The 21,489-nt window shown below is 43.8% G+C and overlaps 1 protein-coding gene across 4 annotated transcripts in view; it reads left to right on the forward strand.

The window, feature by feature from the left end:
* Positions 1 to 21,489, forward strand: part of USP13 (ubiquitin specific peptidase 13) — an 88,229-nt gene that overhangs the window by 14,471 nt on the left and 52,269 nt on the right. For all 4 annotated transcript variants that reach the window (XM_066622433.1, XM_066622434.1, XM_066622435.1 and 1 more), the window contains exons 3-4: positions 6,104 to 6,164; positions 21,192 to 21,313. In XM_066622433.1, the coding sequence (XP_066478530.1) occupies positions 6,104 to 6,164; positions 21,192 to 21,313 (183 nt within the window). The remainder of the gene's footprint in view (positions 1 to 6,103; positions 6,165 to 21,191; positions 21,314 to 21,489) is intronic.

A 21,489-nucleotide genomic window follows, 5' to 3' on the forward strand; every position in this document is an offset into this window, starting at 1 on the left:
TACCATGGTTTTCAAACCATGTTCTCAGGAATCCTGTCATCCCTTGGAACCTTCTTGGGTTTCCTGATGGAACTCCCTTACTGTATGTGAGCTCTGCATAATACGAACCACATGTGAGTAGACTCTATGAAGTGACATTTTTTACTTGCAGTTAAAGGAGTTATGCATTACACCTTAAAAGAGATGTGCTATGAGTGCCATCCTTTTTGAGAGCGGTCTGCACTAGAGTGGCAAAGCATGGCAAGGGGAAGAGGTAGAGGGATTAAAGATTTCTGAAAATATAACACAGCCTCATATCCTTGATTAGGATAAGGAGTATTTCTAGGCAAACTACCTTGTGGTATTGGCATACTTGAAATGATAAAATGTGAAGCTGTGTATTTTGCAGTAAGTGTAACTGCATAGAAACAGAAATTAAGCCTGAGATGTTTATTCTTTGCTGGTTCTCAGTACAATGGATTAACCATTGTGCTAAGCATGCTGAAGTTTAACACTGTGGCCAGTATGCCCACTAAGAGCCCAATCCTATCTACACTTTTCTGGGAGTAAGCCCCATTGACTAATAAGGGGACTTAATTCTGGGTAGATATGCATAGGATTTGGCTCTACACCATTGCACAGATCCCTTTCCTTGCTCTTTGGCAGCTCCTCGGCATTCCATATGCTCAGCGATGACACCAAACATCATCTCCAAACTTCCAGGAACACAGAACTTTGAGCTGTGCAGAGCTAAGTGTCAATGGTGTTTGAGCTGTGTAGCTGCGCAGCTTAAATACTGTGGCTTCAGTTCATCGGTATCTGCAAGCTCCCTGATGGAGACTTGCTTTCTGGGTTTTAAAACAAAACATTGCACTTGGTGGCTTTTGCTTTATTAAGTTACGATGATCATCACCACCTTGGAGGGCTTTTTAAAAAGAATAGACACATTCAAACCATAAAACAGGGATGTCAAACATAAGGCCCATGAGCCAGATGTGGTCCCTGGAAGCTCTTTATTCAGTCCTCAGGCTCTTTCAGCACCACCATCAGCTCAGCTGTGCCTCAGCTGATAAGCTATGCTGAGGTGTCACTGCTGAAAGGGCAGCCCACATGATAATTGGTCTATCCCATATCCTGAAAATATGATCAAGATTTGCAACTTTTCTCTTCTGTCATTTGCAACTAATGAATTCCTGAGGAAAGAAGTTCTTATTTCTGATCATGACCTACTTTATGACATCACTTCCTGCTTAATGACATCACTTCTGGCCACTGCAGGCACCATGAATGCTATTCCGCCCATTGTATGAAATGAGTTTAACACCCCTGCCTTAAAAGATCAAAACAGGAAGGACATTCATGACCCGCTGAAACATTTGTCTACCTGTTTCAGGTGTGACTAGGTCACCTTACAGTGAATTATACTTACTGAATTGTTCAGAGGTAGGCTGTGTCAGGCCATGATTGGAGGGCACATACCACGTTTACCCTGTGGTTTCTTTGTATCCTGTGTTGGTGTTGGCTTGAGTGGATGGGCTCGAGAGGTTACCTGAGGAACATTTATATATAATTACATCACAGATATTTGTCATTAGTTTTGCTATTGTCCAGAAGCCCTGAATATGGTTCTGTTCTGCTCCCTTCTGGGTTCTGAGACTGCTTGAGTGTTCAGTTCTGCATCAGGTGCTAAACGCCAAGCTTTAATGCAGTCATCAATACGTACAGGGTGCTCTGTGAAGAGTCATTTTCACAACTGAAAGCTTGTTCTTCATGCAAGCCCAGGATGTGCTAAGATAACTCTGTTGGCTGTTTTTCATCGGTTCTGCTGCTCGTGTGCATTATACCTTGATAAATTCAGTTTTGAGCAGTTGTCCAATATGCCATGACTTCTTGTGTGGTTGCCTAACTGAGTTAGAGTAATAGCTGTCAAATTGCATTTATGCATCCATCCTTTCTTCCTGCTGTTTACTACTCATAAAACTTCCCACACTGTTTAAAAATAGATCTTTGTCTTTTGATTGTAAAGAGGAAAAGAATGGGGGAAGCAGAGAACATAGGCGCTTGTAGCTGCCCTAGCGCCCAGCTGTGCTTCCTTTGGAAAAGGTAGCACCTTACTGTGATAACTCTCTATCCCACTTCACATTAAAAAACTTCAGGAGTTTCTATAATCCTGAATTGCTGGAAACACAGAGTCACAGTGTGGAGGCTATCACTCTATCAGTAAGGCTATCCATATCAGTATGGAGGCTATCTTTCCCAACTCTTTAGACTTGGATAAGTTCCTAGGATAACACTGGGATTGTTTTGACAGAAGGAAGTGAGTAAGCTGAGGGGGAAGAGGAGCAGTGGTGGCTTGCAAAGCAGGCGTTGGGCAACCATCCTCTGCGTAAATATTTTGCTTTAGAGTTGGCAGTGGCTCATCTTGTTTTATGGAAAATTTCCCAGTAGGTTGCATAAGGTGTTGATTATATGTCTACCCTGAGGACTGCTTGGCCAGCAGCAGGGACTACCAAGAACATTTAAACTCTTCAACCCTCCCAGGCAATGGGGTCTTATTATAACTGCTTTCCCAATGATAAGTGAAAGTTGATACAGCTGTTCTGATCTGCATGGTCTTTTGCTATCAGATTATGTGAACAACACTGTTTGAATTATGTACCAAAAGGGTTCTAAATGTTGTGCTCCCCCATCTGAGTCAAATCAAATGTATCAAATTTTAATGGATTTGCTTCTTTATTTTTACAAAGATGCTTAATGTTGGTTTCATTGGCCACAACTACAGAAAAATACAGACTTTAGTTAATGAGCCATGAAATCCAGATCTCTGTTGGATAATAGGGGTGTGTGTGAGAGAGAATTTGTTAAGAATTTTGTGATTAGACCATCATCTGAATGTATTTAAAATACTTACATTGGTTATCAACTTTGCTGTCTCCATCTAGTTAAATTGTTGATGGGTTTCCAATCTGCCTTGTGCTGAATTTTGGTGACTTCAGAATTTGTGTGCTCCTGCCTTAACAGAAGTTGGTATGCCCAGCCTTTCACTTATTTTGTCTGCCTAGTTCTCTAGAAACAGCATGCTAGCTCTCTATTTGAAGTGCATGTTTACATGGTCAGCCTGTGGCATCAACTACTGAACCAAGGCAGTCTTTGAGAGCTACATCTTATCTTTCAGAAAAAGATGTGTTCTCGCGTTTCTGTTATGTGTTTTGTCACCTCTCTTTTGTTGTTCTGCAAAAGAAAAGTGCGTTTAGGAGCAGTGATTAACCAAGGCACCAGGGCATGTTTCTGACATGTTCATGTATGGTCATCTCCCCTTCAAATGGTAGAGAAAATATGATTAGTGTGCTGTGGACATGTGGGAGTTTTTATGTTCCTAAAGTATATCAGAGTGCCCTGATCTTTATTTACATGTTGGAAGGGTGAACTGGAAGTTGAAGTGAGTTGAAAGAGAGTGAACCATAAATAGGAGCACTTGACTCACTTCTCTTATCCTGGGATTATGTAAATAACAGATCTCTAGCAACAGTGCTCCATCACAAAACCCAATGACTTGGGAGAGTCACTGAGGATGTGTGACTTGAATTCCTTGTTTGGGGTTGCTGTCCCACAACAGCAACTAATTATAACCCCAGTATTTTAATAAACAAAACCTAAATTATTCTGAGTCTGTTTAGCTTTTTAGGAGAAATTTAAATGCATTCTTAACAAGATAAGTTTTGTTTGTAGGAAAAGAGAGATCAGCATTAGCGAGAACAAGTATGTGTGCAAGAGTAGGGGAAACTGGATAACCATGTAGATACAGAGACTCAATTCCATACATACATTTGGGAAATGTCTCCATGTTTCTGGGTGCTTTCATACATACAAGGACTAATTGTAAGCTGTAAAAAAAAAAAATCTCTTTCAACTCACTTCAGCCTCCAAGTTCATATTTTTTAGAATCCCAGTTCTGGATCATATACCTGATTCTGTGTGCCCCATAAAATCACAGATGGTATGCTTACTAGTGATATGGTGTTGTGGTTTGGGACTTGCCTCTTAAATTGGTTTTTTGTAGTCTTCTTCTGCCCCTGCCCACCTATAAGCGTGCATTGTCTCTTGTTGTTTGGTTTTTTTTGTATTGTTCTCTAGTGCTTGAGGAGGCAAGTAACTTTTGCTTAATCATAAGATGCAGGCTGACCTGAAGGAAGTCCACTTTCTTGGAAAGTGCTGTGGACAAAAGTTTACTGACAAGTGTAGCAACACAGAGGTGTAGTGGTGAGAGGATCAGTTATATCAAGGGTGTCCAAGCATTTTGGCAGGAGGGCCACATCATCTCTCTGACACTGTGTTGGGGGCCAGGAAAAAAAAGAATTAATTTACATTTAAAATTTGAACAAATTTACATAAATGAATTTATTAGAGATGGAACTTATATGAATGAATGAAGGTCTTGCAGTAGCTCAAGGCCTATAAAAGGCCTTGCACAAAGCAAGGCCAACCTTTCCTTTGCCGCCACTGCTGCATCACAGATATGAAACAGCAAGCAGTGGAGGGAACCCTCGTCCCACAGCTCACGCAAGTGGTCGAACAGTCATCCTCATGCTGAGAGCAGCTGTGTCAGGCCAGCATGGGCTCCAGCAAGTCTCCAGAGGGCCAGGGGCTCATTGGGGGCTCTCTGCAGGCCGAATTGGGAGTCCCTGAGGGCCACAAGTGGCCCCAGGGCCAGCATTTGGGTACCCCTGAGTTATATGTCTTGATAAGAGGAAGAAAGCATCTTTCAGTGCAAATATTGTAAGCTGTTTTTGTGCTTTTTGTATGGCTGCCTCTTTAAATTTTCTTCATTTTGTACTTATCTGTTACCGTAATGTTAATAACTGCATTTCTGATTATTTAGACCAGGGTGGGCAAACTTTAGGGATCCTGGACCTTTAACAATTGTGTAGGAGAGATCATTTCAGCAGGTGCAGCTTATTGTCTCACAGAAATTCTTTCTCCTACACAATCTCACAGGTGTGAGATGACAAGCTGCACCTGCTGAAATTCTCTCTCCTACACAATTGTTTAAAGTTCAGGATCCCTAAAGTTGAAAGTTTGCCCACCCCTGCTAGACTTTACCCCTCCTGAACTTTTGGAAGGATTAGCATAACCTGTGAGCATTTATGGCAACAAAGTGTGATAATACCTTACAAAGGTTGATGGGTTAATAGGTTTGCACCCAAGCCTCATGCCTGTAGAGCATCTGTGCATATCCATGCTATAATAAAGATATACCAGTTCATCTGGTGTAGCTTTCGTCAAAGTTTAATGGGAAAAATAATTGAGAGTGCTGATTATTTTATTACAGATCCTTAGCTTTCCTGTCCATCTCCTCCTTTGCAGAATTACACTTTCCACAATTCCTTGGGAAGGGGGGAATGACTGTTACTGCAAATCAGTTGAAGTTTATGGTATAGAATACATTCCATGACTTTCCTGGAAAGAATCTCAGAAACGGAATTCTAACTGGTTACTCATTCAAGTTTGAGAACAAACTGCACCGGCTTTTTCTAACATGTCTTGGGAAGCAAAGAAGAAAAAGGTACTTTTAACAGGAGAGAAGGGCCCAATCCTGTCCAACTTTCCACTGCTGATGCAGCTGCACAGTAACCCGGAGGTAAGTGAACAAACGTTCCCTTACCTTGAGGAGGCCTCCGTGACTACCTCCCCCGCTGCTGCAGGATGCAGCCCATGCCCCACTGGTATGGCTGCATCAGCACTGGAAAGTTGGATAGGATTGGACCCTTAGAAGTTGCAGAAATCAAAATTCCCTCTTCTGCCAGCCTGTTACAGTCCTGTTCTCCTTTGCATCCAGGCCCCCTAGAAAAAAAGGGCTGACTGTTCTATCAGCTATATAATTCTGCACTTCAAATATACCTTTACAACAACCTAGTGAGATGGGAACAAACCCATCTCCAAGCAATGAGTGCAGCAGTTCAGTTTTCACAGTAGATCATTTCCTGTGGGCTAACTGGAGCACTTTTTTCCCCTGGTCAGGGGTCACTCAGCACATATAAGTGTTATGTGTTTCTTTTAGTGGCACGAGTTAGACTTTTAACATTTGTTCTTCCTTTTTTCTCTCCTTTTTTTCCTTTCTTTCCAGAAGGTTACAGGGGCATCTGGTGGAGCTTTACCAAAAAGGAGAAACACCAAGCTATTTTTAGGTATTGTAAAGAGCTGCTTTCACCTCCTTCTTCTGACTAACTCAGGTGCATGCGTGTTTTTGAAATTCACTGGCTTTTGTATGTTGAATTTTCTTTCATGTAGATTAAAATGACATTCACCTGATGGGGAAAAATGGCATAAAAATTTTTTTTTTCTGTTTTCATTATAAGCTTGCAACCAATAAAGGGATTCCTGTGAATGCCTTGAGAATTCTTTGGAATAATGTCTTTCCTTTCTCTCTGCACCCATTTGTGTTCTAATAATGCTTTGCATGCATTAATGAACCCTGAACCTCTGTATGGCTGAAGGACTTGAGGAAAGAAATAAACAGTAGATAGTGTGAGGCCTCAAGGTTGAGGAAGAAGTTTGAAATCAAATTCCTGACTCTTCTGTTGCCCTTTGCTTGCCTTGATCGCTGGGCCTTTGTTCTCTCCGAAAACTGAATGAATTAGGAGTGCAGTAGGTTTCTATCAAACTTTTTTTTTTTTTTTTTTTGCTATTTGACGTTAGGAATGTATTGGTGCTTGATTGGGATGTGAACCTGAGCCCGGTTTACATGTGCATCAGTCTGGAGAAATCAGTGTTACTTACATGTATGTAATTGAGTGCAGGATTGCAGCTGTATTGCAGACTTACCTACATTTTTGTACTTGTGATGTTAGGTTGCAACTCTCTTTCTGGCCAGCCTCTTCTGTCTCTGTGAAGGGGCTTTGGAAAAGGGAGGGTAGGGATAAAAATCTCACATAGGAACTAGGGATTTTGTGTGGCGTCTACGCAGAGGAACTTTAGGGGTCACAGACTGTGGGCAAGAGAGCTCAGTGTAGGGGCTGGACTGAACACTTTGGTTCAGTACTTCCCAGACTGTGAGCCGTGGAAACCAACCGGGGAGCTGTGGAATCCTTGCAAAAACCTAATCGCCCGATACCAATGCATAGGATTGTAGCCCTAGTGGGAAGCCACAGTCAATGGCCCAGTAGGTCAAGGGAGCTGCCAGTTGAAAAAGTTTGGAAACCACTGCTTTAATTCAAATGAATTAACCAATCTTTTTGGGCTGCAGATTTCAAGAACATTAAAGCACAACTAGGAACTTCAGTAAATACAGGACAAGATGGCAGTTAGGAAGGCAACTGAGGGTTCCTTGTGCAGGCCCAATGGTGTCGTGAAACTGCCCTAAAGCACTTTTACGTCACCTTTGGAGAAGGGAGGCCAAGGCTTGGTCGTGCGCCGGCCTCTGGACGCTGACCCAAGCCCCATTGGGCTGGTGCAAGAGGTAAGCCTGTGCCAGCCAAGTCAGGCCACTGCGGGGGGTCTGGGGGCAGGAAGGAGGCATTTTGGGGTGGGGAGGGAGTGTGGGGGCAGGGGGTGGGCCGGTGGGCGCGAGGCGGGTGAGTGGGAGGCAGCAGGGTGTTGTTGAGGCATTGGGCAACTAAGCAGAGATTATACCTCTGAGATTATACCTCTAGGTTTCACTGGAAACCTAGAAATCATCTCTGTGTTGAGTGTCGTGAATCTGAATTCCAGGAGTTGATCCAAAACCAGTTTTATGATCAGTGAAAGAACCTTTGACATTCTTGTGCCTTGAATAGTACTTGGCTCTGTACTCTCTGCAAACACCCACATTGCCTTTATCCCACACTGCATGTAAGGCTTGTTTCCTTCCATCCATCCTCCCAGAGCATCACATAGTCATGTTCTCCTCTTAGTTCCTGAAATTTGGCTTTTGGTTAAGGAGAGCAAGCCTGTGGTCACCTAGCAACCAGAACTAGGCTTCCTGCTCCCTGGAGCTAGCAAAATGGCTGACCGGAGTTGAAATGAGACCTTGCAGGCAACCAGTTGGCCAAGGACAGTCCACAGCGTCAGGGAGTGCCTGCCAAGTGTTAGTTTGGCACAGCCTGCAGGGGGACCATTAGGGACGAATTCCTTATTGGTCCAATGGGTAACTGGCCTGCACTCAACTAACTTTTCCTGCGTCCTTCTCTAATTGCCATTTGAGAACGTCTCCTAATTTTCTTTTTAAAGCATCCATTGAAATGGGCGATTCCAAATGGCTTAACGGTTTCTGTTATTCTTGGTGGCAATTGCTCTGTTTTTGGAAGTGGTGACGCATTAGAATCGCAATGTACTGGCTGTGCTTTGTTATTTCTAGATGGCCTTTTTTGTTCCTCTTTTCCTTTTTTTTTTGCATGTTCTGCAGAGACAAATGCAGAAGCCTAAACTGCAGTTCAGAATTTCACACATTCAAACTCTGGAGGGGTTAAACCGCCCCCCCCCCATTTCCCCTTGCTGACTGAACAATACCTTAGTATCCCATTTGAGAGGCTTTGATCTATGGAATGTGACCCAGAGAAAACTAGGTGATGGGCTACATTATGCCCTGGTCTGCCTGCCTCTCCTGAAACTCTCTGAAATGAACAGAAACAGAGTAGTCGAGTAGTAAGAAGATTTGTATGTAATGATGAATTTGTCCATCAGATGTGAGCTTTAGTATTGCTTCCTGGAAGTCCTGTAGACAGTCATTTTGAGTTTGCACTGAATAATTTTAAGGAGGCTGGATACATTCATGGACAAAATCTCTGTCAATGACTATTAGCCTCTGATAGACTAGTGCAACCTCAATATTTGGAAATATCGTGCTTCAGGATTGCTAGAAGCTGGGGGCAAGCAGCAAAGGACGGCTGTTCTGTTTCTCTGTTTTCTGCTGCTTGTGTGCTTCCCTGGAGCATCTGGTTGACCACTCTTAATCACAGTGTTGGCATAGATGGACCTTTGGGTTTGATCTACCACAAGCTGTTCAGACACCCAAATCCTAACCAGCGCATCGCATTGGTGCCTGATGGCCCACGTTGTATCTAGCGTGGAGAATGAGCTGGCTAGAGGTCTCCATAAAGTAAGGAAATATTTGTCCCTTTTCCCTGTGTCGAGCCCCAGCCTGCTCAGTGGGGTGACTTGGATTTGGGCCAGCAAAATAAAAACCCCGTGTTGACTTTCAGACCCAGGAGGGGGAATAGAATTTGGCATTGGCCAGAGCCACCGATCCCCTCTCTCTGCTTTCCCCCACCCTGTTACACCTCTCCCTGCCCCTGTTCTGCTTCATCCCTGCCCCTGTGTGGGAGCCCGGTGGGAGCTTACTTGCTACATTGGTCACTGCTCCAGAATTTGGCACCAGCGGGACAGCACAGTCTGGTTTCATTAAGCAACAGCAATCAAATTTGCTGCCATGAAATTAGGTACACTGTTGCATGTACATACTGGAATGATATGAAAACAGGTGTTTGGAAACCTAGAATTGCTAGTGTACCATAGTAATAAAATAAAACATTTAGATAAATATGATTCTGAGGCTCTGGCTTGGCTCCTATGAAAGAAGGTGATTTTTATAAGTGCCTGCAGTGAGTGAATGATCTGATTGCAGTTAGGGTGTACACATCAGAATGATGTGCCCTTAGAAGAGGTCACTTGTGAGTCACTGCTCTGGGTAGAGATGGGAGAATGAGTTGTGCTTCCATTTTTAATTCAGAAAAAAATAGTACCCTTTAACCACATTTTCGTACTTGTATTCAGAGTCAAACTAAGTGCAGGTCTGAATGCACCATTTCTTCTCTGCAGTCACAGGAGGTCCCAGTCTGGATTGGGACCGCAATGCAGTTCCGTGGTTCTGATCCTGGTTGGGCCTTCCCAAAGCTGCTATTTAGGAAAAGAAATGTTGTCTTTTCTTGTTGTGTGTAGTTTGAGCCTTTTAAAAGTGTGGTTAAAACTGTAGAGAACTGTTGAGCCATTGTATTCTTAAAGCTACTGTTTGTAGTCTGTTACATGGTTCCACTATCTGTCAGATCCCTGTACTACAGTATACCATGACTGGGAAAATTGACTTCAGCTTTGAGTACAAAAGGGTATATCCTCTTCCCAGCCTGAGCATCTGAATCCCACAATTCCCATTTCTTCCTCGGACAAACACTTCTTGGACAATGTACTTCCCCTCACCCCTGAGCAACGCAACTACCAAACCTTGATCTCCCTTTTACATTTTTTTGTTTGTCTCTGCCCTATTCACCTTATGGAATACTTATCCTAGTAAAACTGGTCAACATTTTGGAAGAGGGCTGAATATTAGTGGATTAGTGAGCACCAAAATATGTGTGGGGTTAGTAATGAACAAGAATACAATTTGTAAGGGGTCCTTACTTGTACCAGTGCATAGCTGTTCCTGTGGTGGAGACAATAGTCTTTATAAGGATCCCTATTTGTTCTTCCAGTTTTGTATAAAGTACAGTATTTGTACATAGGAAGCCGTTTTATATAGTATTTGTACATAGGAAGCCGAGTTAGAAAGTGGGTCCACCTCACCTGGCATTGTGTACTGTGACTAACAGTATGCATCTAGGACTTGGGCAGCAGTCTTCCCCATTCTTGTTACTGGTGATCTTGCCAGGGACTATACCCAAGTCTGCAAGCATGTGCTTCATGTCTGGGTCACCCACAAACATTTCTAAGATATGCTTTCTCTTTCCCCTGGGGAACGGGCTTGCTTAAGGATTGAACTAGGACTTCCATCATGTGAATCGTGCCCATAGAGCAGTAAACCCTACTTGATTATATAGGATGCTGCTGCCTAGCTTGTTCATTGTCTTCCTTCTCTTTCTCCTAATTTAAGTAGAGATAATTTAAAATATAGTGCAGGCACCCCCCCCCGTATCCATGGAGATTCTGTTCTGCCCCCCCTGTAAATGCAGGGAAACCCTATATAAATAGCAGCCCCCCATATCCATTACCTTTGTTTTTCTTCAGTAGTGCTTGAAGCACAGTTGTTTCTTGCTTAACAAGGGGGCATTCTTGCTTAACTGAAAACTGTGATGTTCAGGCAATCAGCCTGCACACTGCAGGGAGGAAACTAACTGAATGTTCAAGAAGCAAAACAGTTCCTACTTCCGGTTAATGTTCGCTTAGTCTCCCTCTAGCTTGCAGACTGGTTGCCTGCACATCATGTTTTTCAGTTAAGCAAGAATGCCCCTTGGTTAAGCAAGAAACACCTGTGCTTCAAGTACTAGTAAAGTAAAGGTAAAGGTGTACCCCCATATCTGCAGGGGTTCCGTTCTGGAATCTCCTGTGTTTAAGTGAAACCACAAATGCAGACGAACCCCTGCAGAGCCCCTTGCCTCTGGAGGGTCTCCTAAGCCCAGCAGAGGCCATGCGCATCTGTCCGTGGCCTGTGCTGGGCTCAGACTGACTCTCAGAGTCAAAAACATATGACTTACAGTTTTGTTTTGTTTTAAACCAGAAGTGACATTTTAATACAGTGATGCCTCGCAAGACGAATGCCTCGTGCAATGATAAACTCGCAAGATGAAAGCGTTTTGCGATTTTTTGGTGACTTGCAAGACGAATTTTTCTATGGCCTGCTTTGCAAGACGAATTTTTTTCCTTTTTTTTTTTTTGGTTTGTTTTAAATCGCGCTTTGCAAGATGAAATTTTCGCAATACGATACGACTCGCAGAACGAATTAATTTCGTCTTGCGAGGCATCACTGTACCTTATAAGGCATTAGGAGGCCCAGGTAAACTTCTTGCTTCCAGAGGGGGTGTGCATGGAGGAGCCCGCAGACCTGATTTATGGATAAGTAAATCCACGGCTATGGGATCTGTGGACATGGGGGCCCCCTGTACTGTAATTTCTGTGTGTGTGTGTGTGAGGGGGGGGGTTTGGATCTGCAGGTAACTGATGGTCAAATCTTATCCAACTTTCCAGGACTGGTGCAGCTGTAATGCAGTAAGGAAACAGATGTTCCCATACCTTGAGGGGGCCTCTGCAACTGCCCCTCCACCACAGGATATAGCGCTTGCCCCATTGGCACCCCATTGGAAAATTGGATAGGATTAGGCCCCAAATTTGTAGCTGCTGGGGCTACCACAGGATATAGCGCTTGCCCCATGGGCACCCCATTGGAATATTGGATAGGATTAGGCCCCAGATTTGTAGCTACAGGGACTACAGATTTGCAGAAACCGGAGAATGCTACTTGTACTGGAAAATTGCTGTTCTCTTGTTCACCCTCCAATTTCCTACTTAAGAAGAAATGTAGGAAGAGGCAGTTGGAGCAGCAAGCTCCTTCCTGCCATTCTTAGGGGAAAGGGGGTCCTTTGAGACCAAACACATGGTTAAATGTTCTCTTATAATGGTGGGAATAAGGAGATGGGACACATGACTGTAGTAGCAGTACTTAACAATTCATTCACTTCCATAAAGCTTCTGTGGAAGCCTCCCTGGTGTTAGATCAAATCTGAAAGTTTCCCTTCCAGAGAAGTGCTAAAGGCTGTAATATCATTGCTTTCAGTTCCTGCTGATCCAGTGACTGCTGATGACATACCTTGCACTTGAAAGCCTCCCAGATGGATAAGAGCAATGGATTAGAGAGAGCAGGTGGGCAGGAGAGAGGAAGGCAAATTGGTAGCTTGCCATTGAAATAAGTAGAGGTGGCATCTCAGAACATGGTTTGCCTTGCAGATTTGTCCCATTTTTATGTATCCTGATGACACACCAACCTACGTGGGTGAAGGCTGCCATGATGCATTCTGGTTTAGTGCATGGGGAGATTTCACAGCACTGATGAGCATTTTGCTTAAACATCTGAAGAGAGCAGTAAAGCCTGACATGGAATTGTACACTAAACATTCTTAATTAAGAGACCTGCTTGTACGAAACCTGTGGCAGAGGTAGAATTAGAATCTTGAACTTTTGCCGCTTAACTTTTTCCAATTATTTGAATATATATGAAGCTGGCATATAATGAGTCAGATCACTGAACGCCGTATTTATGATGCTGATTGGCTGTGGCTCTCCAGGCATGGGTTTTTCCTACTTCTACTTGAACTTGTTGACCCTGGGAGTTGTGTGCATGTTCTCTGCCACTCAGATACAGCCCCTCCCAATTCTTCCTGGTTGGGCATTTGCCCATATGCTCAAAGGATCATTTCAATTCTTTTTCCAAATTTAATTTGGAATTTGAAAGTGTAATATTATCTGTGCATCTTCAGGCTTCGTGAGCCAGTTCCAATGGGGACCAGTTAGTTCAGTCAGCCATGATAGATGTTCACAGTTAGAGAATCCTTTTGTGGGCTGGGATAGGCTCCCAGAGTTCTTGGCAAAATGTGAGCGGAGGAGAGGAATATAAGGACTAATCACAGTTGCAAGGATATCAATGTGCTAGTAGAATAGAAACAAATTAACTAGTACAGGAGGCTGTATGAGATTAGATTTTGCATTACTTAATCCTGCATCAAAAGGTACCCGCTAACGCAGTCTGTCAGTCCGCCTTGAAATGGTTTTCGCATACTCGCTTTTAATGCTCTTTGAGCATTAAACCTATTAAGGACATTAAACTCCCTCCGATCCCTTCTGTATTAGAAACATCCTTAATTGATCGCCTTATGCAAATTGGAAGTGATCACAAAGACAGAACTGGCAAGAAGGTAGGGTTTCTTTTTCACTCTATCAATATCAAGGAAATAAGCCCTTTTCTGTCCAAAGTCACAGCTCATGGTCAGGTTGAAAAGTCTTCCTCTGGCCTACTTGGCAGTTATCCAAGCTCAAAGTTACAAATCAGCTTCAAGAGTGGAAGAAATAAAAAAAAAAAATCAGTGTCTTGCACAATCCGATCCCTGTCTACTCAGAAATAAGAACTATTATATTAAATGGGGCTTACTCCCATGAAAGCGTATATAGGACCATAGTCTTAAATACACACATTTCGTATGCTGCTGTTCTAGAGCTGTGTTCCCATGGGCCTGATCCTAACCTGCCCTTGTGCTGGCGCAATTCTCAAATGCTTCTGTAATGCATTCTGAGGTGCTCCAGGGGCAAGTGGGGGGAGGGCTTGGTGTGACCCAGAAGTGGCTTTTGCATATGCTGCAATGTGGGCTTCCAGGAGCGCTAGGGACTATCCTCTGCCATCTGCGGATGGTCAAATCCATAGATGCCAAGGCTGTGGATGGCACTGTATTTTCTTTGTAGGTGGCATGTGTATGTTTCAGCTGTCATAAGAAAGGGATTTTTTCTTGCGTGAAGGGTAAATGTCTCCTTTAATCTAGTTTTTTGTATGTACATAATTATTTTTACTATAACTTTAAAAAATGTGTTTAATTAAATGAAGATGATGCTTTTTACTTAAAAAAGAAATGTTTTTAGTAGATAAATCAAACAACTTAGTTAGATTCACCTATTGCAGCTCTAATTGTGTTGATTGGTTTATAAAGATTTAAGTCAACCTCAAAGTTATTCTGATTGGAGAGTCTGTGTAGTTCAGTAGTTAAGGGGTTAGATTTGAGGTCACTTTTATGCAGCCATTGAGCATGTGATAGTCGGGATACCCAATGACCAACCAGTTGGCCTCAAACACAGAACTCTGCTTGTCACATGCTACATCGGTAATGGTTCCCAGTTATCTGTGACCTGGTCACTTCCAGATTGGAATTACTGTAACATGCTCCATGTTGGCCTGTCCTTGAAAAGTGCTCAGGAACTTCAAGTGGTGCAGAATACCACAACTTAGCTTAGTCAGAACTATTTGTTGGAAGCGCATCATCCCAATTTTAAGTGGTTACATTGATTACCTGTTTGTTTCCAGGCCCAATTAAAAGTGCTGGATCTGGCTTTAAAGTCCTAAATGGCATGAGACCTGCATACATGAGGTTCCACCTTGCTTGTATGTGCTTCCTTGCTCATTCTGCTCTGGAGCCTTGGTTTGGGTGCTATTATCACTTGAAGCAAAGAAAGTATCCACTAGGACCAGGGCCTTTTCCTGTCATGACCCCAGTGTGTTGGAACACTATCCTGCTGGAGACCCAACTGGCCCCTATCGTACTCTTGCTATTTAGTAAGGAGTTTGAACAAGGATTGCATTGTTGGACTGGGCTTTTTTGTGTGACTGTTTTTATATGCTGTGTTTGGGTTTTTTTGTGTCTAGTAATGCGCCACTTAGAGATAGGGATTGGGACCGTGATCTCTGTTGTCAAGTGGCACTTGACTCAGTCTGGTCCCTCTGCAAGGGAAGGGATGCTCCATTCCCCTCCCCTTGAGAGGGTTGTCTGAATTTCCCAGAGGCAGCATGTGTCTGCTTGCTGGCTCTACAGAGCTCAGACTGATTGAAATTGCATCTCTTGTGCAACTTCTGGTTTCACAGAGAAAACTGGAAATTGCTAGAGAGATGTGATTTCCCTCAGTCTGAGCCTCGCAGAGGCAGCGTACAGATATGCGCTGCCTCTGGGAGGCTCAGACAACCCTTTAGAGCAGAGGTCTCCAAACCCCGGCCTAGGGGCCAGATGCGGCCCACGGAGAGCCCATATCCGGCCTGTGGCCAGCCTCTGATCCACTGATAGCTTCTGGCCCAGTTGACCAAACACAACCAGAGTTGTGCTTGTGACGTGGGGGAATGGGGGCCCATTTAAGTGTGTGCTTTATTTCTTGGGCTGTGTTGGTGCTTGGAGAAATCTTGGACATTCATTCATTCAAGTTCCATCTCTAATGTACTTAAATTTTATATTTAATTTTTTTTTTCCGGCCCTCAACACTATGCCAGATATTTGATGTGGCCCTTCGGCCGAAAAGTTTGGAGACCCCTGCTTTAGAGGGGTGGAGAGCAGAGCTCCCTTTGCTTTTGGAGGGTTGGGGTATGCATCCCCAACAACCATGTGGCCACACACGGTCGTCAGTTATGCAATCCCGGTGTAAGCCAGAATGTTGCAGAGTGGCGTGCACCTGTATTTTATTATGATGTGCTTTAGGTTTATATTTTTAATAGATGATACGTTACACAGATGGCTTTGTACTACAGATTGTTGAAAATATTGGGGTTAAAAATGATTTTTTTAAAAATAACCTTCTAAATAAAATAACAATTTTATGCAAGTAGGCGCATAACCTTTGCAAATGTTGATTCTTATCCTAACTCAGCCCTTGACTTCACTGGGAGTGATTTGTCTAAAACTTTGAAATACTTTGAAACTTTGAAAGCTTTGAAATAATTTCAAAGCCCCAACCTGAAAAAATGATCTATTCCATAGTTAACAGCAAAGCAGATTCTGGTGAGACACAGCAGAAAGTCCAAATTGCCCTGCCAGCTTGATTTTCCAAATAGACGGATAATGGCTCCTGAATGCATAGATTATTCATGATCATTTTCATACGCTTGATTCATTTGGCAATGTGACTTTGGAATTGTAAATAGAATGTTTTCTCCCAAGATTCTGGCCATTTCAGAAGGCACATTCTGTGTTCTCAAATGCCAGATTGTCTGAGGAGTAACAATAATAACAATTCGCATTTATGCAGTATTGCTCTTCTGGGTGTTCAAAGTGTAAGTAACTCTTGTGTGTTATCTTGTGTGATAGACAAGGCTTATATGGCCTTTGGATATGACCTTAGGATCAGAGGGAATAAGAAGGAAGGCAGCAGGGCTGGCCTTAGGAGCTGCAGGGCCGAATTAGAAACATTTTTACGGGGCTCCAGGTTCACAGCCAAGGTCTGCAGAATCTTAGAATTAAAAAAATTTATTACAGACTTTATGGACGCAATCCTAACTCCTTGTTAGGCTGGTGCAAGTCTCTTGCACTGGGCCAGGAGGGTCACAAACGTGCCATAAAGCACGTTTGTGCCTCCTTGGGAGTCAACTGGGCCAGCGCAGGGATGTGCGCTGGCCTACGGAGGCTGCATCCAGCCTCCATGCTGACCTGGGGAGGGAGGGTTGCGTTGGCTGATGCAGGGGTTGGGGGAGGGCAGGGAGACAGCGGGAGGGAGGGATTCTGGGGTGGGGGAGGGCAGGTGGAGGGTGTTCCAAGGGGTGGGTGGGCAGGGTGTGGGAGACGGGGCTGGGACCCAGCAGTTATGCCAGATCCCAACTCCGTTTCCCAAGCAGCTCCAAGCTGCTCCTTTCTCATCAGACTTGTGCCTTGTCCTGAGGTGTCAAAGGTCTGAGGAGACCCTTTGGGGCTGTGATGGCTTATCCGGAGGTAAGGGGAAGAGTGTCCCCTTACCTCCGGCTGAGGCACTACTGGCCCCAGTCTTGCATTGGATATAGCGCAGGGCTCCTGGCCTGCCTGTTTCAGCACAAGATAGGACTGCGCTGCACATCTCTATGGTAGAATGGAAAGCAATAAAAATGTGCACTTAAAAATGCATGTGAGTTAATGGATCAAACAGATCTAGGCACATTTTAATATAAAATTGCATACAAGACTAGAGTAGCCCTAGCATGGGGGCTCCTTAGGTGTGGGGCCCAATTGGAAGCAATTGGTCCAGTTGGCTAAAAGCCAACCCTGGAAGGCAGGACCTTGAGCCCCAAAGGCTGAGACCTGTTGGTCTGTTTTATGAGGGAGAATCCTCCTCCTTTGAACAAATGGGCATCCTCCCTGGGAGTCCTGCTTGGGATCCGATTTATACCACTATTATTAGCACATTCAGTTGGCAGCATCTAAATCTGATCTGGGCACGTCTGGTCAGGCAGTCATCCCTTTTCTTTCCCTCCTAGCGTGTTCGCTTTCGGCTCCCTTGTCTGCCTGCAGCCGGGCTTCAGCTGCTCTTTTCAGTCAGCTGGTGCCCCTGTGTTTGTCATCGTCTGTCACTAGAGTGACGCTCGTTGAACTTGACCAGATGGTGGCTGAAGGAAATTTACCCTACTGACTCCTTGCCCAAAAATAACAGCTTCTCGGTCCATACTCTCTCCCCCTCACTTGCTGATTTTGCTTTGCCTGCTGTTGTCTGCCCGTTCTTTCTAATGTGCTTTTGGTGACCTTTCATTGCTCTCTCTCATGACGACACCTTTTAACTGTGATTCTGACTGAACCTCGGAGAGCTTTCAGTCCCTTAGAAGGGAAAGACGTTATCCCATGACACCCTCCACCATTTATTAACTGTTCAGTAAGCTTGATGTGGCTGACGGCAGCTGGAGGAGCTTCCACTGAAGGGAAAGAGAGGCTCTTTCATGATGCTGTGTAAGCACCTTGAAGAGCACACCAATTTTGGAAAAGAACCCTTTATCAAAATAGCATCTGTGTCATATAAGTACAAGGGCTTTTGGAGAAGTGTCTCATTTATGCACACCCCCGCCCCCCATGTTCCACAGTTGTGTGTCAGGCTTTATTCTGTTATCTCTACCTATTCCTGCCTAAATTGGAAGAATTGTAGTATGGTATCTAGGTTGAATTCCTATAAAGCTCTCTGTCTGTCTTTGAAGACAGTCTGGAAATGTCAGTTGGCCCAAAATCAGCTGCTAGGATTTTGTCTGGGGCCTGTTGATTGGAACATGCAGTTCCAGTTCTCTGCCATCTTCATTAGCTACCTATTTGGAGGCTCAATTAGAGCTGCTGGTGCTAACCATTACAACCATTAACCATTTTTGCCTAACGTTGCATATGCACAACATGGATCAAATGTGTACACCTGTGAGCTGGGCAGAAATGGGTTGAATGCCTAGGTCTAGATGCCTTCAAACTGCCTTTTTCCTTATGAAATTGTCTGCATCCCAAGGATTAACTTCAGAGGCCTGTTAGAGAAGTGGCTGTTAGTGAATACACAGGCCAACTCACATTTTGCTTCCTTAAACGTTACACCAATTCCTGGGTATATTTGGGGTGCTGATTCCAAAAATGGCATCCGTTTTGCCCTATCACGTCTAGTTTTGGAGATATAGTATAGCCTCATTAGTGAATGATTCAAGCAGCTTCCTCATGAGGAAGCTGCTTGAACCATTCACTAATGAGGCTATACTATATCTCCAAAACTAGATGTGATAGGGCAAAACGGATGCCATTTTTGGAATCGGCACCCCAAATATATATCAAACCACCTTAAAGTTTGGGAAAAACTTTTCTGACCCTCAGTTATGTAGGCCTGTGATATCAGAGAAAGGGCTTTTTTGGCAATGGGGTCAAAGATATGGAATGCCCTCCCCATTTCTTTCTCTCCCTGCCTTTCAGGGGTTGATGGCTGTTCAATCAGATTTTTGATGCTTATTGGCTGCTGCTCTTGGGCCCTCTTGGTTGTTGCTTCACGTATTGCTAATTATTTGTGTGTGTTTTATATTGTGCTTTTGCAAACTGCTTTGTATATACCATAGTTGTATAGAAAAGTGGAATGAAAACCTATTGCTCAGTATGAATTGGGCTAAAAAATCAGTACTTTCTGGATTGAGGATATTTGAGCACCTGAACACACAAGGGATTTCCAACATTTGATATTAAAATGTTTTCTTTTAAGATCCCATTACATACATATATGGAAAGGACTCTAATGGTTACATCCATGTGAGAGAGGACTATTTGATCCCATCCTGCACAACACATTGGGTAATAAGCTCAAGAGGTCTTTTCATCACACTGATGTTGTGATAATGTGAGCTGGTAACTCTTCAGCACTGGTGGAGTGGCTTTCCTTCAGGGCACACAACCTGTAGGCATTTCAGATCAGTGAAAAGGACCTCTGGACTAGACTTCTAGATCAGACCTGAAATGAGCTCTGGCACATCTATCTCTGCGAAGTAATTCTAATACATATTTATTTCCAGGGGCTTAGGTAGATAGATGACAGGATTATTTATTTATGGTATTTATACCGTTCCCCCATCCCCACAGAGACATCTGAGGTGGCTAACAATAAAATATAAATACAGTTGTCTCCCCGTATCCATGGGGCTTCCATTCCACCCCCCCCCCTTGGAAACCACAATTACAGGGGAACCCTATAAAAAGAGCAGACCCCACATCCCCCTCTCCCATAACCTTTGTTTTGCGTAGTATCTCTGGAAGCACAGGTTTTCTTGCTTTAACAAAGAAACATTTTTGCTTCACTGAAAAGTGGTATGCAGGCACCAGCCTACACACTACAGGCAGAAGAAGAGCTTCCTGTTAATGTTCCCTCTAGTTAGTCTCCTTCCAGTTTGCAGGCTGGCTGCCTGCATGGCACATTCTTCAGCAAGAATGTTGCTTTGTTAAAGCAAGAAACACCTGTACTTCAGGCGATACTACACAAAAAGAAATGGGCGCAGGTGATGGCAGATCATTGAATCTGCAGATACTGGATTAGGCGATATAGGGAGAGGATGCTGGTATCACAAAACAACAAATTAATAACAGTGCCCCCCCAAAAAAAAATCACCAAGAGCACATAAAGCCAATATATAAAACATCAACAGGTGGTTGAATAAAATTCACTGGTAAAATAATTAAAATTGCATTTAGCAGCTGCATAAGAAACAGTAAAACATAACAAAACAAGACCCCCCCCCCCGAAGCACCACAAGAATTGCACAGTTCGGGTGCCACCATAGAGAAAGCCTTACATCAAGTACCACTCAGCTAGCCTCTACTACTGTCCAGGAAGGAGCTTCCATCCTGGCAAGGCTGTCTAGAATGATACCTTGGTTGATGGTTTGAAAAGCCACTGCCCAGCAGAACCAAAAGGGTTGTACTCCACCTGTTTAGTTCCCACCAATAGATCATCCACCAACACTGTTTCAATCTCAAAACTGGACCAGAAGCTGGATGGAAATAAATCAAAAAACCCAGTTTCTGCCAGGAATTTCAGGTTCTGGCTTTCTATCATCCTTGCCCAAGGATGGCAGATTTGAGACCAGTCAGTAGTTGCCAAGTAAGGGCCCAATTCTATCCAATTTTCCAGTGCTGGTGCAGCAGTGCTACTGGGTTGTGCACTGCTTCCTGCGGTGGGGAGGCAGTCACGGAAGCCTTCTCAAAGTAAGGGAAGGTTTGTTCTGTTATCTTGGGGCTGCATTGTAGTTGCACCGGTGCTGGAAAGTTGGATAGGATTGGGCCCTAAGTTAGGTCCCACGAGGAGGGCTGTTTCTTATATGATTGAGAAAATATTTCAGATTCCTTAGTACCGAAATCCAAATTTGAGGCATCCACTTGAGCGAATAGATGCCTGTGATTTTGCCAGCTTTGTCTGAAAGCATTATCTGATGAAGAGGTTGTAGTTCTGAGCCCCTCTGTTAACGTTCTCTTTGTTCTTTGTTTTTTCTCTTGCAGAGCTAGAATCCAATGGTGATTTAAACAATGATGATTATGAATACGAGGATGAAGCCAAACTTGTCATATTCCCAGATCACTATGAAATTCCTCTACCCAATATAGAAGAGTTACCAGCACTGGTGAGTTGTTATGGAAGATGGGCAAAGACAGGGTTGAGGCAGGCTTTGATGGGAGAGTGGTGCTAAGGAAGGGGGGGGGGGAAACACCCCAAAACGGATCATACTCTTAGGTTTACTTTGAGTGCCAAATGAAGTCATCATTTTGGTGTACCTGAAAACCCCCTATATACAAATTA

Source organism: Tiliqua scincoides, chromosome 3, assembly GCF_035046505.1.
Source record: "Tiliqua scincoides isolate rTilSci1 chromosome 3, rTilSci1.hap2, whole genome shotgun sequence".
Taxonomy (NCBI): Eukaryota; Metazoa; Chordata; class Lepidosauria; order Squamata; family Scincidae; genus Tiliqua; species Tiliqua scincoides.